We start from the raw sequence: 18252 nt of genomic DNA, 5'->3' as shown, positions 1-18252 counted from the left end.
TAATACCCAGCTGCATATTTATCTATACATTTGTAGATTTTTTTTTTTTAACATCATTGCCTTTTAAGTGTGGACTAATGAATGAGGAACAACATTGAATAACAATCGCATCATATTTTGCGTATTTCCGTTTGGTTCCCACCAGCCCTATGCTCTTAATACCCGGCCACAATGTAAAGAGGAAATCCCCCATCTCTGATTCCATATTACCGCAGCGCACTTTGGAAAAGTAACGAAGAGCTGCCGTGAAGGTGCCACTCACGCTTACTCTTCATTCACGTCTCAGCGACGCTGTTAATGGGGCCGAAAGAAAGCAGTACGCATCTTACACCTGACGCATTATTGTTGGGGCGAGATACACACATGCCAACATGTAGTGTTGCTGTGTAGAGAGGAGGGACTTTGCTCACGTTCTTGCTCGTTTTATGGCACATGCCTGGGTAAGCTCTGTAATGAAACGCCAGTGGCACGTGCCTTATTGGTGATTTTATTTAATATATTTATTATAGCATTTTGCTGCTCACATGTTTACTTAACATTGCAGCAAACGCAGTGACGTGACTGTTAAATAATGTAAATACCTAGGCGCATGTGCAGTTTGAACAAATCACCGTGCTAATTAAAGGTGACGTTGACAGCTGCTAAAAATACCAAATCAAGAAAAGAAAAAAAATACCATCCGGTGGAGCCTAATGAAGTGACGACTGCCCAGCTTTATCCATATTCAACAATAACACAAAAAGAGTTTAGGTTTAACACACGCACCACAGTGCAGATGCTTCCGGACTAGTGTGCACAACTACAGAGATTAGATAAACATGACACGATACACCACTGAAGTATGCTCGTTTTCGCTAACACTGCTAACAGACGGAGGGCATTGCTGTGGGGAGGGGGGAGGAGAAATGCGACATGGCGGGCAGGGGAGGGGGCGGAGTGGGGAGAGGGTGTTAAGCAGCAGGGGCCTTTGAAGTGAGCACTTCAAAGGTGTGGGAGGATGCGGCTGAGGGAACAGACGGCGATTTGGTGATGTGCACGCGCATTTTAGGTCAATGCGCAAGCGCATTGACCTAAAAGCCACGGGCACAGCACCAAATCGCCAAGTTGGGTAAAGTCTGTTTAAAGTCTGTTTAAGCCCCTATAGAGCTTCGCCAGCTATGCGCATGCGCACAGCAGGTGAGCCCTAAAAAGGATTCAGACATGGGTTGTCCAAGCCTTTGTATCGAGTTGTTGCAGCATCGCCCATTCCATGGATTGGAATGGGCGATGCGTTCAGTTATACGGCATTTGAATGGAGGGGGCAGTTGCCTTATTGGTCAGGGTCCCACTGAAAAGAAGGCCTGCACACCAGTAGACTGAAGCACTAGGATTTCATAAAGGTAAAAATCCAGGTTCCCCACCGCCAGCACTATCACCAATAAGGCCAATGAATGCTAGTTTCTTACAGTGTAAGTGCTATAAATGTTTAGGGTCATATCTCTGCCCCTGCAGGTATTATGCATTTCTGATTTTTATGTGTTCATCTTGATTTACGAGAGAAAATACAAAAGAGTACAAACAAAAACTTACAAAGGTGTAGGTCCAACTGGATAGAGACCTTTATATGATAACTTCTGCATATCCTAACCCTTCATCACCTCTTAGAATAAGCCTGGACTCCTTGAACATGCTGCCCTTCAGAGAGTCAAAGCGTAAAGGAAGACCCAATACTCACTGAACAGTTAAAAAGTACCAAAAGCCCTAGAACACCAGAAGTAAACCATAGTTACTCACCAAACGACTACCTAATAAACACTCGACTCCCCCAGGAGTGGAGAAAAGAGCGGACATAACTATTGTTATTAAAAAAAACACAGAAACATGTCAAGGCAACACACTGGGAAATGCTCACTGGAGGCAGGGTCCAGCAGAGTTCCATTTCCCAACTAAAGTTTCTGGTTGTGTTGTGTTCAACATGTAAGTTAAGAACAAAACAAGACAAGTTCCAAAATGTGTCATCACTCTTAAGTATGTTTCAAGATACCCCTGTCGCACATGACCTATGGCATGGTTTGAACATGATGGAGATAACTATGATAACTCCAGACAACTTTATCTTATTGTTTCTAGACCATCCACTTCATTGGCATTCATTTTACCAAACTATGAAGAAAAGAATACTGCCAAATCATGAAGAATGGCGAGAGACACCACTAGGCTCATACTTCAATTTACACTTCTAATATGATCCAGAATGCTGATCTAAAATAGCGAAATAAGGCATATATTTACTTAAGGCTACCAATGCAACGGCTTAAGAGGAAACAAGACAGATTAATGAAAAAGACATCATCTTTAAAATAGACTTGACCGTAAACAACTATCTCTCAGATATTCACCTTGGTTGGAAAGAATCGAATTGGTGAAAATGATGACACCAGTGATTATTACAACTGGTTCCAATGAGGATGTCTGATGTTTTCTTCAAAAGAATACAGCCTCAATATTGAATTCATTTGGGCCCATGAAAGATCTAAAATGTCAAAGAAAAAGCACATACTACTACAAAAAAAAGAACGGATCAATTTCCTGACTTGCTCTATCCATCGAATAGCCTTCCTTGCTAGGCAAGGTATGAGCTGGCTATTAAAGGATAGCTCCGATGGGATTACTCCTGTATGCCCACTTTTCTTGAAGCAGAATTACATATGGTTAAACCTAATACCCTATTAAAACCCCTCCTTTGCCTCCAAAATTGAAGTCAATCAGAGTTTAACAGATATGGCAGAAGCACTCCCCAATGCTGGATAGAAAATGCAAACACAAAATGAAACACGCATTCAAAATCCCATTATGGCATAATAAACAATAAAATGAACAGGAAAAGTCTCCATTGGACGGTGATTTGCGAACTAGTGGACCACCACAAGAGAGTAACCCCGGGCGTAGTTCGTGAAGTAGCGCTACGCGTAGCTATGCGACGCTATGCGACGTGCACTTCCAGGCTATGTGTAGCTATGCGAACTGCGTAGTGCACTGTGAAAAATGCTGTTTGCACTGATTGCACAGTGCAGGATGCTTGTCCGCACTGTGCAATCAGTGCAAACTGCATTTTGCACAGTGCAAGCTGTCGTTCTCTGCCACTCGAGTAGATTTCTACTTGAGCGGCAGCTTTCTCAATGCGGACTGGTAGCTTCTCATCGCGAGCGGTCGCGAGCATAAGCGACCACTCGCAATGAGAAACCTGACCTCCCCGCATTGAGAATCTCGCCGGGAGGTTTATTTTCCACGCTCACGATCGGCAACTTGATGTTGCTGATCGCGAATGAGGAAAATGCCTCGCCAAGATATCATTTTGCTTGCTTGCGGTCGCCAACTTGACGTTGAGGACCGCGAGCAAGCAATAAATGACCGCTATGCTACGCGTCTTTGCTAAGTACAATTCGCGTAGTGCGAAGTAGCGCAACCTACGCGAGCGTAGCGTAGTGCTTCGCCCAGGGTTACAAGAGAGATCCATGAGCATATAGATAACTTCAGCAGAAAGATGAATTTTTAACTGCAAAATGGTGTTTTGCCATGTATTAAACCCATTTTTCAGTTTTGTAAAATCTTTCTGATTCACAAAATGGTTTTGACAGCTCATTCTGAATGTGAAACTGAAGGGGACTGAAAGTTGAGCTATGACTAGTTGCGAATCAGAAAGAAATGTATCGCAAACCACTGAAAAGTTGCAGACTCCCAAATAGGAGATAGTTACCCTTATTCAAACGGGAAGTTGTCCCTGTTGGAGAGATTCCCTTTGGAATTGAGTCAGGCAGCTGCAGGGGCAGTAGGCAATGGTCCCCAGGACCACTGTCTATTTGCCCTCAATATTTGCCCAAACAGGATTTTTCAAATCAGCTCTGATTTCTTTAAGAATCACAGGCTGCTTTAAAATGAAAAGGTTTCCTGTTTGATAATGCAAATGCAGGATGGCAGTCTGCTCTTCTTTTCCCAGGCACCATCCCTGTGTTTGTAGCCAATCATAGGGGGTCACAAATAGTGATCTGCCTAATTAATAATCATCAGGCAGATCGTACTGAAGATTTTGCAACATGACCTCCTAGAACGTATGTCGCATCACAAAATTACAGACCGGTCACAGCCAGTGCCCAACATTAGATCATCAATTGTGACCTGTATGTTATATATCGAAGCAAAGGATCTTATAAAAAAAGTACAAGGCCACTGTGGAATGAGAGAGACATGGTTTTCACTACATTCAGGCATCCGCAAAATACATCTACTTAATAAACGTGTGATTTCTAGAGCTCTGCCCAAAATGTGAATCTAAGACCCACAGCAATGTTGATTGAGAAAATGTGGCAAAGTGATCCTACTTCTAACTACTGTGTCTTTAACTTCTATCTTAGCTCTTTCTTTTTCCCACTACTCTATCTCTTTCTTCTCTTATTCGCATCCCAATTGTGTCTACCAGCAGGTCTGTGACTCTTCCAAAGGATTTTCTTTGCCTTTTTCATTAGCAATGTATTTGATGATAGAAGACTATATTCTGGTTCAAGAGCAACACAAGTGATTGCTTATCTGTTAATCATTAATAATAATCATGGTTATCGAATGATCATTCTTTCTGAAGGAATTAGTACATGTTCTAGTATATAAAAAAAAAGATATGAAATAAAAAGGATAACACTTTTTGATCTGCAGATCACACCCAGATTTTATTAGCCTGTGTTGAACTCGCCGGATTAACTCATGGATTAACCATGAAAAACAAGATAGCGCGTCTCTCGCAAAGGATAAGAAATGGTCATAACATAAAAATACTCCATGACAACAGTAAACGCAGGAATGAAAGTAATCACGGTCATGTATTGTTTGTTTTTTCAGACTGAAGTTCTTGCATATTCAGTGAATGCTTACCATGCTTTCAATCAATATGTTATTTTATCCAGTATTTACAGAGCGCTTGTTTACCCAAGAGTATCATGGAACTAACAATACCGGAGAGAGAAATAGAAACACAGGACTGTGACGCCAACCTTAGGGGTGCAACTCAAATGCTTTCTTGAAGAGCTTGGCTTTTAATGCAATCTTGAAAGTTTACAATTCAGTGATTGAATGTGCAGTGGGAGGGAGTTCTATGTAGTCGGGACTAGCACAAAGAATCTGCCACCCGGGACCCTTGATTTGCAAAATCTCTGCACCAGCAGGAAATTGGCTGTAAAAGAATGAAATTCCCGCTTCAGGGCTTATCTCGACACCCGAATGGTCAAAAAAATACAGGTCATGCCATGCAGAGCCTTGAAGACTAAGCAGCACATTTTGAACTGAATGTGTTACTTCACTAGTAACCAATGGAGCCGTTTCAGAATGGGTAGGGTGTGTGATCTGTGATAAGCTTTGGGCACCAACCTAGTCACTGCATTGTGAAGCAGTTGTAGTCTTGCAATGTCTCAATTTGGGCGGCTAAGATAAATGCTATTTGCATAAACTATTCACCTGCCAGTCCGTAGTCCTCTGTGATACAACAGAACGGTTGTAGCTTCTTGAAGGTCCGTAGAATAAAAACACATTTTGAGACCACAGAATTAATTTGCCATCTTAATGAAAGTTGTCGTCGTCTACTATTCCTAACCTATTTACAGCTGGCTTGGAAACTGGTAAAGGTCCAATTTCGCTGGGCCAATAAAGATTGGACCAGGATGCAGAGTTGCCATTAAAAAACACTTTTTCGGTTTCCTCCGCATTTAACTTCGAATAATTACTCCTCATCCAACCACTAACAGCACATAATGTCTTGAAATAAAGACTGAGACGCAGCTTGACCATCAGGACATAGTACTATTTGAGAGTCATCAGCATAATTAAAAAATCAACACCCTCTATTACTCAGTTCCTTTATCGGGGTTGAATGTAAATGTTGAATAAATGAGGTGAGAAGGTCGAATCTTGAGGAACCTTCCATTCAACTCTGACTTCAGCTTCCCTAATCGAGGGCAATTGTACTGCCTGAGTTCTGCTATTCAGAAATGAGGCCATCCATTTATTTGCCGACCCAGATACACCTGCATCCCTTCGACGGCAGAGCAAGATAGTATAGCCCAACATGTCAAAAGGTTACGGACAGTTCAAGCAGCACTAATGCCGAAATATTTCTCATGTCCCAGTCCTTCCTAAGGACATCAATGACCAAGAGTATCACGGTTTCAATGTTATGTTTAGCATAAAAGCCAGCTTGCTGAGGTCCAGGAACAAATGATTACTAAGTTCCTGGGCAACATGCGATTCAAGGAGTGTGGCACATTAACCTGGGTCGTCATCGGGTTTTTATATAGCGCTAGCATTATGGCTTTTTTAAAGTCATCAGGAACTATTCCTATCTTCAAGGAGGAATGTAATAAGACGTTAAGGGGCCCATTATGATAACGGGCGGATCACCACCACCCATATGGCGGTGGCGATCCGCCCGCCAAAAACCTCCGCCCGCCTGTAATTCCCCCCCCACCACATTACCATGGCGGGGGGGGACCCCGGCAGACGGGAAGACCGTCCACCGGTAGGCAATCCGGCCGATTGCCTACCGGGCGGAAAAGCAGATTATATGGTGGCGGTGTCTGATAGACACCGCCATCCATATTTGTATGCAGGCGGGGATGTGCCTTTCCCGCCATGGGAAGGGAGGCGGTTTTTAACATTGGGGGCCCGTAGCGGGCCCCCAGGGATTCTGGGGCGTGCACATGGGGGGTACCTATGGTACCCCTCTGCAGTTCCATGTACAACATGGAAGGCACCGCGCGGTGCCTGTCATGTTGTGCATTGAACTGCATGATGTGCATTTTTAGCATTGCGGCGCCGGTGCTTTCAGCACCGCCTGCCGCAATGCTAAAAATGCGGGACGCGCCCGCCAGTGTGGCGGGCGCCTCCTAATGTGCCCCACGGGACCCCCGCCCTTTTGGCGGGCGGACACTAATGTGCCCCTAAGTGTTTTTACTATGGCAGGGTATATAGCTTGTATTACTCTGGGGAAGCAAGGATCCCCGAGGTAGCCAGATTTAATTTTTTGTCAATAGGTGTTGTAAAGATTCTTGATTGAACGGGGTAAAGATAGCTAACTTTATGCAATCTTTCTTCTTCTTCTTAGCTGACTTCTCAATCCCAATCTTAGGGCTATCTGTATTAGGCTCTTTAATTTGTGACCTTATCTTTTCAATAAAGAACCTAGTCAGATCATTGCAGCATTCTTAAGAAATAACTAAATTGACAAATTCTGTCCATAGACAAGAGCCTCTGCCTGCTCTTAAAGGTTTATCTTTGGGGGCTCTAGGCTTCGCAAACACTTTTATAATAGTAAGCGATCTTGTTTGTGGGATCAGTTTTTTCGGTCAAGCCTAGGCAGGGGCATGAGCAGTCTGGAAGACCTGCTGTAATCCCTATATGGAATATAATCCCAGCTGCTGCTTGCCATTAGGTCACTCCTGCATGACTTTTCTTTGCTGGATCCTTATTGGTTGGCACTCCCAATACATAATTTCAGTTTTACGCTCAGGAGCACTGTCCAACTACAGTTTCCTTACACTGTAAAGTGTTTAGGTGTTCCTTGTTTTATTTCCTTCTCGTTTTATTCCGTGGGTGTCTGTCTGTAGTACCGTGGGGTGTTTATTTCATCATCACGGTGCCTACTTTATGTTTTACACATAACTTTTATGTACACTGGCACCGCGCTTCATGTTTCAGCACGCTGCTCGCTTTCATGTTTCTTGTCTATTTTGATAGCAGAAGGAATGAAATAGAGATTTCAGCAGCTGTTCCCTACGCCTTAGATGACAGCAGCGACTTTGTTTTTTTAATTGCCGTCAACTCCATTGCAAACCAAAAAGAAATTGTCATTTAGAATGCCAATAGCTCTAACTCTCCCAAATGCAAGACCTATTGCATTGCAAATGTTTGTTATATTTAGTTAGAGCTTTCTTATATTTAACTTTACAAATGTCATCGTATTTGTTTCGTCACTCTGCTTAGGTGCAGTTTAGCTTCTATTAAATCTTTATAAAACGAAGCAGCAGATGGCCTTGGTTTCATTTTCCAACTGCTAACAGGTGGAGCAAACTCACTTTCTATCATATAAAGCCAGTTATTAAAAACTTGAACTGCTTCAACAGGATTATTACTAAGTAAAGGATTAGTTTCTTGAAAGGCCTCTACCATCCTCTCTTTTTTAATCTTAGCTGACTTAATCACCTGTCAAAAATAGGGTAACTGTTTCCAATTTTTTCGAAGAGTTCGTACTTCCATCTGAACGATAGGATGATCAGACCAGGCATAGGGGTCTATAGTCTTTTAACTGCTTACTGGGAAATTGCAGCATTGTAACTAGCGTGAACAGGGAGCAAGAAGGGAGGATAGTGGTAAAGTGATAGAAGCAATCGTGGGGGAAGGGGCAATGAAGAGGCAGGAGGGCAATGACGCAGAGCAAAGATAGGGAGTGGAGAAGAAGAGATAAAAAGGACTACTTCTTAGCTCATCTCCAAAACCTATTGGGAACTGTACCACCTTCCTCAAAACGCAGTGGGCTTTCCGCCCAGCCAAGGAATAGCAAACCACGAAAAACTCAGGAAAGCGCCATAGCGGATCCAAAGTCCACTCTCTTTCTATACTTCTCTGTATTGTATTTATTTTTTTATAGTATTTATGACATCAGGTCTCCCAGATGACTAAAGCAGCCCACAGCGAGACCTAAACATATCTAAGTAGCGGAGCAGAGCACTTTTGAGCATGGAGTGACTCCTCCATTTGGCTAATGGAGATTTATTAGTGCTCTAGGTGGTGTGCAGGATTCCTGAATCCTCTTGAACTATGAAGAGCTGTTCTACTCATAGTTTAATTGTGAATGGGGAATCATTTAGCGGGCAGTTTCCAGTACTCATGAAACAGGGTGAAATTCAACAATGCATGAAATAGCACTCACTTCTAGCCCAAAAATAAGCAAGTCCCACAATGGGGAGAAGGGGACTTGATGCATCTGTTAGGAGCTTTGTCAAATGAAGATAACTTTTCTCGACCGCATATGTTCTTTACCTGATGTCTGCTCTCTGTGGACACTTTCACGATATTGCCCTCTTTGTCCGAAACATCCATGACTTGAGATTCAGTGAGGAAACTCTCATCGGGTGTTGAATACCATCCTTCATAAACCCCTTTATAAATAAAACCACTTTGACGTAAAACGGTCCAGAAATGTCTCACGGCTGATCTGTGACGCTGCTCGGTAGTCCGGATGTAATCCGTGAAGGAGATACGGAGATGGTTAAAGACATTCTTATACTGTTCCGAGACTTCATCACAGAACAGCATGGGGTCTTTTCCAGCAGTCTCCGCAGCTTGTTGAATTTTCAACCCATGTTCATCCGTGCCTTTAAGAGAGATAAAAGTTAATTCACACTTTAAGAGACTGAATCAAAATACTTAATTTTTAAAGTCACATATTACATTTTCTGACTACGTCACATCTAAACAGTTATGCCTACGGAGAGGAGAAAGGTGTAATAGCTTGACAACAATGCAATAGGCAACTATGATAAACATGATAGAACATTTGAAATATACACACACCTATCAGACATACTACAAGTCAAAATAGGATACCTAGATTTCATCAAATTACTTTGCCTTAAGGTTACATTCAGGACAAACGTGGTGGGTGAACATAGGAAGGTGGCACCCTCCCCCACTTCAAAAGAGAGGACAGGGTCTCCTTTAGCCCGAAAAAACAGAAGAGGATAGTGTCCTCTTACTTGTGGGTTTGGGAGCTTTGGGAAATGAAGTGCATATTACTTACCAGTTATCCTTATAACTACCAAGCTTACTTCATTGTCCCAGGCATTACCTCTGTGAGGTGTTATGACATGACAGATTGACCCTGCCAACTACCAGCATTCATTTCTAATGAGAAGTTGCTCGTCCTGAAATAACCATTGCCCACCAGACACTATGAAGAATGCATGCGCAGGGGATATTTCTGGACAATAGTTGAGCTCTGCATTTTGCTGGTGAAAATACACAATAACGCAATTAGTCCTAATTTACAGTCCGATCGACACAAAAAACATGCTGATAACACAGTTGAGACGGAATTTTAACACACAGAGATAGGAAGATGTGATCAGACTGTTCTTTCTAGATTAATACTTGGATGAATACAGTGGAGTTCGTTTTTTACCCCCATTCTAGGTCATATTTGTATTGTGACCCAATTTATATAGCAACACATTTTTTTATGTAATCAATTGAAAGGTATCCTTGTGTGTTAGCATTAAAGCAGCCATTTCAGATGAGCATCAACAGGTCCTACAAGGATTAAAACACAAGTTGCTCTCAGTTCCTGCAGCTGCAGATTGCCCACAATGGACAATGTTTCATACTAAATTCAGAGGTGGGCACTGGGTCTGCCACTTGTTGGAGACGAATCAAGGACTCTGGGGTTGAGCAGTTATTTCCGAGTCATTCCTTTCTGGCACTGGGAACACAGGTTGAAGTGGATGGCAACTGGTATACAAGGCTTTACCTTAAGTATGCAATAGCCCCAGATAAATCCAAGTGGCTCCTGATAACAGCAGAAATTACCAGCACCCAAAGGCAACTTTCAGGTCCTGCAATACAAAGCCTTATTTCCACTACTACCAAAGCATAATAAAAATTGACCAAAATTAATTTATGTCAAACTAAGCAAATACCAAATGCCTCCTACACACACACCAAGATACTCAGAAACATCACTATTCAAATTACTTACCTTATCCAAGACAGAAACAGACAGGAGATCCTTCCCAGTGTGGGACCTCTATACACCAGACCTTGGTACATCGACATATCCAGAAATCTGAAACCATCTTACATTTTTGGGAAAACACCAAAGCATTACTTTTTCCAAGGACTCGCCGAGTACCCTGTTTAAACGGAGGGCACAGACTCAAATAACTCAGTCTACAGAACTCGAATCCATTGAACTTGCTCCAATGCTGTTAACTCATCCAGCATCAACACTGATCCCACAATAAAACATATACCCGCACCTTCACTAACAACAAACGAAAATTCTGCAGGGCCACCTGCATGCTAGAACACATAACCTACTCTAGGAGAATGAGGCATGGACACCGGGATAAGATGAGAGAGTCTTCAGGGTAAAGACTAAGTACTGTACCTGGCCTTTATGGATTTGTCAAAAGCCTTTGACTATGTTAATTGATCCAAACTATGGCTGTTGTAGCTGGACCTAGATGTGGAGTTGTCATTGGTTAACTTTCTGCACACACTACATGAGATCAGGAAGCAAAGGTTCAGAATGGCCCGTCAGGTGAATAGTAGGACTGTTTTACCTTAGCCAATGAGGTGCACCAGGGCTGTATTCTGGCCCCCTTGCTCTTCATTATTTATATTAACAATTTGTGTCCTGCCTTAATTAAAACCACGAGCGACATTCAGAGGATTTCCCAAGTGCCAGTACCGGAGCTGCTTTACACAGACTACGGAAGGATGTATGACGTCACAACGCAGGCTATTACAATGCCTGCCTTTACAACGCGGTTTTTACTTCGCAGTCCATTACAACGCATAGCGCTTTGGGGTGCTGGAAAGTGAATAGTTGAATTTACTATTCCAACTCCAGTCCCCGTGGACACTAGGGAAGGTTATTGGATAGTAAATTAACCTATTCCCTATCCTAAAGCGCCCCCCAGAGCAATGCGTTGTAATAGTTTGCGTTGTAATGACCGCGTTGTAATGGTAGTGCGTTGTAAAAGTTTCGTTGTAAAGGTTGTTCACCACTACGGAATAATAGAAAGGGCCTTTCTTAATTTACGATTGACTACAGAACAGTGGGTATCGAACCAATGTGGGTCTAACTCCTCATTCCTGATCGGCTGTAAAAGTAGTTTTTTAATACTCAGACTAAGGTAAGGTAATCAAAATAATCTAACATTGTATCCCGGCACATCGCGCAAACAATTCATGAAGGCCATTTAGTGGGTCTTGAACAGCGTGGCAAGGGTAACCCCTGGATCTTTCAAATGTCAAACAAGTCTTAATCCATCACTGGTGTACGGGATGATAGATAGTGTGGCCTCAGGGGGGTGGTTTTAAGCACTAGAAAACGACCTACTGCATGCAAGGCATTGTAATCACCTCATTCTGTTGCTAATATGGCACCATGCGAATACCACGATGAAAACTTTCTTGTTACTAAATATATAAAATTGATAATCGCGGCCCTAACATGCCCTCTATAAGAAGCCATCTATATTAAACAATTAAACAAGGTCAACTAAACAATGCAGAGCAAGGATCCTGATTAACTCCTCCCCCCTGCAGTTGGATTTCATCCAACGTAGTACAGAACTATCTGTGCCTGTGCCTTAACCTTCGTGGCTGCTGAGACAAATGATGTGGTCTATAGAAAAAGACGAGGGGAGCCAAGTTTATTTTTGGCCGCTCTTCTTTCCCACTAAAAGGTCCAAACAGAAGAATTTGCACTATAAAAGGAGATTTAAAATTAACAATAATGCAAAGGGGCTGAATCCACACCCTAAGTTTGACAGAACTGGGTTGCTGTATCTGGTAATGTCTTTTTATTACTGCAGATTGCTCGCTTCATTTTCTTTTTTGCTGGGACAGGGGAACTAAATGCTTAGTCCGAGAATAAAATGGTGTGTCAGAGGTTCTAACAGAGACGGACGTGCCTTACTGCCAATTGCACTATTACCAGGTAGACTATTACCCGAAACCACAACAAGGGGATCGCCTAAATTCCCCTCATTGTTAGTAACAGGGGACATTGTACCCATATTCTACGAGAGCTTCCACTCTGTGAGCGGAATTTCTATGCTTTTTACCCTGTGACTCTTTTGAGCATACAATTGACCGAAGTGCTTTTTACCTGTGGGGTGGATCCCATTTGGATCCCAGTGTTTTTTTTCTTTACCATTGAAAACTGAAATAAGTGAGCAACCGAACACCCTAGTAAGAATGTGCAGATAAGGGTTAGCTTCAAGACGAGGGATTAGAAACTATATGGCAAAAGAAATCCAACTTCAAATAATGTCCTAACCAGAACAACCACCAGTACCTTGATTTTTTTTGTGAAATCTGTTTATTGGCATTTTTAACAATTTAGCAATGAGTGGCATTACATGAACAATGTGGGTAGCAAGGACATGATGATGGAACACGCATTTAGTTCATGTATAGGACACAAGCGCCCAGTTATGTCCTCTGGTGGGAAACAAGCATTAATACGCTTCCCCCCCCCACAATAAGGAAGGGGAACAAGGTTTGCCTTCCCAACCCAATCTTAGATGAAAAGCCCGTGCAAAAGAACAAAACAACTAACTGCGACACTGTCACCAAAGTACAAACATCCTCGTTTGCCCCCTTTCTCAATCCCCTCCAGCCCGTGTCCCCCCTCCCCCCTCTCTCACCATGAAACCCACATGTGTTCTCATCAGGTGTTACTTCGCCCCGTTGTCGCGCAGTGCTCAGGAGGGTGTGTCTGGTGCGGCGCTCTCTACGGCCCTGCCCCTCTCGCGCCAGCTGAGCGCCCCGCTGCCCCCTCCCCCGTGGCGGCCCCCGCCTCCTGTAAGGTGTTCAGCATGTGTTCCCACCTGTCCGCCATAGGTTCCTTACGCAGTCCCATGATTTCCTCCCTCCTGATGGCTGTCCATTCCGCGCGAGCCCAAGACGAGAGCGGCAGGATCCACGCCTTTGTGATGGGTGGGTCTCTTGCTTTCCATCGTTTGGTAAGGAGTCTTACTGCCGTCACCATCCCCAGTTCAAGGAATCTGGACGACGCTTTGTCCTTAGGCGGCCTCTTAAATAGGTGCAGGAGATACTCGGGCCAATTGCAGGGAATGACGCGGCCAGTGCTCCGTGCGAGTAGTGAATGAATGTCCCTCCAGTAGGTGCCAAGGTTCGGACAACACCACAGGATGTGGAGAAGATCTGCATTCACCTCTCCGCACCTGGGGCAGGACGCGTCGTTCTGTGGAAGTATTTGTTTATTGAATCGGGGGTTAGCTAGGCCCTGTGCACTATATACACCTGGATTTGGCGGAACCTCATATTTCTGGGGATACGGACCGGGCTTTTAAGAAGCTTGCTCCATTCCCTATCCGCCAACGCTCGCCCCATATCTCTTTCCCATTTAGCCCGTAGCGGGGCTAAGTCCTGCTCCGTGTGCGCCCGCAGGGACGCAGCAAACCATTTAACTAAGTGCCTCCCGCTGCCCATAACATGCAGGTACTGCACCGTCAAATGCTGCGCCGGTTCGTCTGCAATATCGCCCCAGCGGGCCTCCATATGCGCAGTTAGGGACCTATGCGTCAGGAAACCCCCTGGGGGAAGCCCAGTGTCCGCAACCAGTGTCTCATAGGGTATTAATACTCCATCCTGGTAGAGATCGCCCAGCATCTGGAGTTCCGCTTCATGCCATTGTCTCAGCATGGAGGGGGTAAGCGTCCCCCCACCTCCGGGCGAGCCCGCTAGGGGCACCGCCGGCGCATACGGGCGCACCCCCCTCGTGAGGTACAGGGCCCTGCGAAAGCATTTGAACGCTACCGCCAACAGCGGAGGGGTGGGTCGCGTCGGCGCCGCCAGCGGGTGGAAAAGGGCAGTAACCCGCTCCAGCGTGTATGGTGGGTCTGTCGTGGCAGAATCCTCCCTGCCTCTGTCAGTCAGCCAACGGGAGACCCACTGGAGCTGCGCCGCTAGATAATAGTGTTCAAAGCAGGGGGCGGCCAGGCCGCCCCTGTCCGCGGGCAGGAATAGCTTCCCGAGCACCAGGCGGTGCCGAGACGCACCCCAGATAAAGTCTCTCAAGAGCCTATTGAGGCTGGAGAAGAAAGACGCGGGCAGGAAGAGTGGTAAGGTCGCGAAATAGTAGAGGAGGCGTGGGAGCATCACCATTTTAGCAAGGGCCACTCTGCCTACGGGCGACAACGGGAGCGTGGACCAGAAGCCTATTTGAGCTCTGAGCGCCGACACCGCTCTTCCCAGGTTCCCGTCCAGTAGATCCGCCTGCCGAAGGTAAATCTGGATTCCAGGTATTTGAAAGTGGCCGCCTGCCATTGGACTCTTGTGCCGTGGAGGCAATACTCTGGGTCTACCTCCCCCTCTCTAAACGCGTACAGGCACGACTTACCCGCATTGACTCGGAGCCCTGAGAGATCAGCGAAGCGATTCAGCAACGGGGCCAGTAGGCCCGGTATGCGACTCACGTCGCGGACAAAGACCAATAAATCGTCGGCGTACAACGACACCTGGTGGACCCCGTCGCCGAGAGGGATGCCGTCTGCCAGATGTTGTCTCAGGGCCGCAGCCAAGGGCTCCATCGCCAGGGAGAAAAGGAGCGGCAATAGGGGGCAACCCTGCCGAGTACCTCTATTGATCGCCTCCGAGACATACGGCCCCATCCGGACACGGACCACGGGATTTGTTATACAGGAGCCCCACCATCTGCAGAAAATTGTCGTCTAAGCCATATGCCTCTAACACTGCCGACAGGTATCCCCACTCCAGGCAATCAAAAGCCTTTTCCAGGTCAAGCACCAGGCATCCCGCCCTTGGCCAAACTGACGTTGCCTCCGCCGCCACCCGGAAGTACCTCCTGAGATTCAAGGACGTAGACCTTGCCGGCACAAACCCATTCTGGTCCGGGTGCACTAAACGCTGAACCACCGGTGCCAGGCGCTCCGCAAGAAGCTTGGCGAACACCTTGTAATCGGTGTTCAGCATCGCCAGCGGGCGGTAGGAGCTTAAGGATATGGGGTCCCGGTCAGGTTTAGGTAAGGACACTAAAAACGCTTCCCTCATGGAAGGCGGGAGCCGGCCGGCATCCACAGATGCCTCATACACCAGGCCCATCCTTGCCGCCTCGGATTCCTGCTAGCCACGCATCATTGCTTGGCTGCATTCACTGTACCTATCGACAACTGTCCTGATGACGATCCCGACTAATGGGGATCGAAACGCCGTCGACCTTTCAGCTTGAATTACATGACGCATATCACGCCTAGTGCTCCTAAAGAAATAATTGTTTTCCAAGTGATTGTAACTTGTTTTTGGAGCCTTTGATTGATGTATATACTTGGTTGAATGCGCCGCCAATGCTGTTCTTAAAGCACTTGCACGCTCACTTCACCAATTGTACATAGCACCTTGCACCAAGTGTCACTGGGTTGTCATAAGATCTGGTCTTTACAGTGCTGTCTTAACTGTAATTGCTTATGAATAATTTCCCTTTCTGTTCCTTGGTGAATAATACTACCTTTCTCTAAATCAATTGACTCCTTGTTTCTGTTCCTTCTGTAATGCCTATGGCATACATTTTTGAAATTGTCTCTGCATAATACCTGTTGGGAATTGTTCTTTCACACATCATACACCCGTAAGGCTTAGGCACCAGGATGTCGCCGTTTGCTTTGTAATATTCAACCGGCAGACCGTCCGGCCCGGCGTCTTCCCAGACGCCAGCGCGCGGACTGCATCCCCCACCTCTTCCAGCGTCAGTGGTGCACCGAGTTCTTCATTTTGGCTGTCCTCAACGAGAGGCAGTGTAATCGACTCCAGAAACTCCGCCAGTTGGGGCGTGCGACCAGTACTTCGCAACCTGTAGAGTTCCCGGTAGTGATCCGTCAGCGTTCTGTGGATTTCGCGCTGCGTGTACACCACCGGCCCAGCAGGAGAGCGGAGCGCGCCAATCGGGGCCACGCGGTCAGTGTTGCGGACCAGCCAGGCCAGCAGGCGGCCGGCCCGGTCTGCCTTTGAATGCGTCCTGGCCGTGTGTGCTGCCTAATTGTGGCACCGCAGCCGCTCAAGCAGAGCTGCGTGCTCCCCACGAATCTCCCCCAGTACACGTGCGTGCTCCCCTGTGCCTTCTCCCTCCCTTTCATAACGTAGGAGGTCAGACTCAATACGGGTCAGGGACTCAGACACCTGCGAGCGGATATTCCAGGTGGCACCTAGGCAATGCCCACGCATGGTCACCTTATGAGCATCCCATTCCACCCCCGGGTCACTCGCTGTGCCCTCATTCTCTTTGAAATAGGAGAGGAGGGCTGTGCCCAGGTATGACCTGAATTCAGCGTCTTCCAGCGCTGCAGGCTGTAATCGCCAGGTAGGCACCGGGGGTCTGTCCGCCCCCCAACTGAGGTGGAAGCAGAGAGGGTTGTGATCTGAGTGGGTCCTACCTAAATACTCTGTTTTGGACAGTAGCGGGAGGAGGGACCGGGAACCTACTACACGGTCTAGGCGGACTGTAGGCTGTGCACAGCTGAGTAATACAAATATATTCTGTCCGCAGGATGTTGCTTGCGCCAGAGATCGTGTATGTCTCAGTGTAGTAACCAGTTCCTAAAGGCCTGCGCTGTCGAGGTCGCCGCCGCTGCGCGCAGGGGTGGGAAGGAGCGGTCCAGGTGCGTGTCCAGGACCATGTTGTAGTCTCCGCCCAGCAGCCAGGGGAGGCCCGAGAAACTCTGAAGGATGGGGTTTAGGGACGCCAGGAAGGCGGGCTGGTCCGTGTTAGGGGCATAAACGGAACCCTCTCCTGTCCATTAAGCCTCCCCCGGACGAGGGCGTACCGACCCGTCAGTATCCACTTGCGCGCTTAGGCATACAAAGGGGACACCAGCTCTCACCCATACCAGCGCACCGCGTGCATGTGAAGAGTACGTGGTACCATATATCTGCCCCCTCCATCTCCTGCGGACCCTGTCCAGCTCCGCCCGTGACATGTGGGTTTCTTGGAGGAGCGCAATCCCCACCCTGTGTCGCTGCATGTAGGCAAATATTGAGTATCTGCGCGACGGGGTATGCATGCCGCGGACGTTCCACGTCATAATAGTGGTGCTCGCCATAGCGTGTGGTGGAATACAGTCAGCTGGGGGGTTGGGAGGGTCGTTCCTCCAGACCGGAACAACCACCAGTACCTTGATGAAGGGGCCCAGCCCAGCCTCCTCTGGGCATGGATGGACCCACCCTTGGCCTGGGCCATACCCAGGCACTACCCGCACTACGGGAGACCATGTCCTCCTTTTAAAGCACCTGACTGGGGCTTAATGCAGTACGACAGTGTCTCCCTGCACCTCAGCCCTCTGGTCGCTGTAGTCCTCTGGGCACCCGCAGGACTGAAAAAAGGCCCACACTGGGGGAAGATAATGTCCTCCTTTTAAAGCTCCTGCCTGGGGTTCAATGCAGTGCCGCTGTGTCTCCCTGCTGCTTAGC

General features: G+C 46.6%; 1 protein-coding gene across 2 annotated transcripts in view; it reads right to left on the bottom strand.

The window, feature by feature from the left end:
* MARS2 (methionyl-tRNA synthetase 2, mitochondrial) overlaps positions 1-18252 on the bottom strand; it is a 108436-nt gene that overhangs the window by 5461 nt on the left and 84723 nt on the right. For both annotated transcript variants that reach the window (XM_078688360.1, XM_078688359.1), the window contains exon 2: positions 9058-9392. In XM_078688360.1, the coding sequence (XP_078544486.1) occupies positions 9058-9333 (276 nt within the window). In that variant the 5' untranslated portion in view covers positions 9334-9392. The remainder of the gene's footprint in view (positions 1-9057; positions 9393-18252) is intronic.

This window comes from Lissotriton helveticus, chromosome 4_1 (assembly GCF_964261635.1).
Source record: "Lissotriton helveticus chromosome 4_1, aLisHel1.1, whole genome shotgun sequence".
Lineage (NCBI taxonomy): Eukaryota > Metazoa > Chordata > Amphibia > Caudata > Salamandridae > Lissotriton > Lissotriton helveticus.
This window is presented reverse-complemented; position numbering and strand designations above follow the sequence as displayed.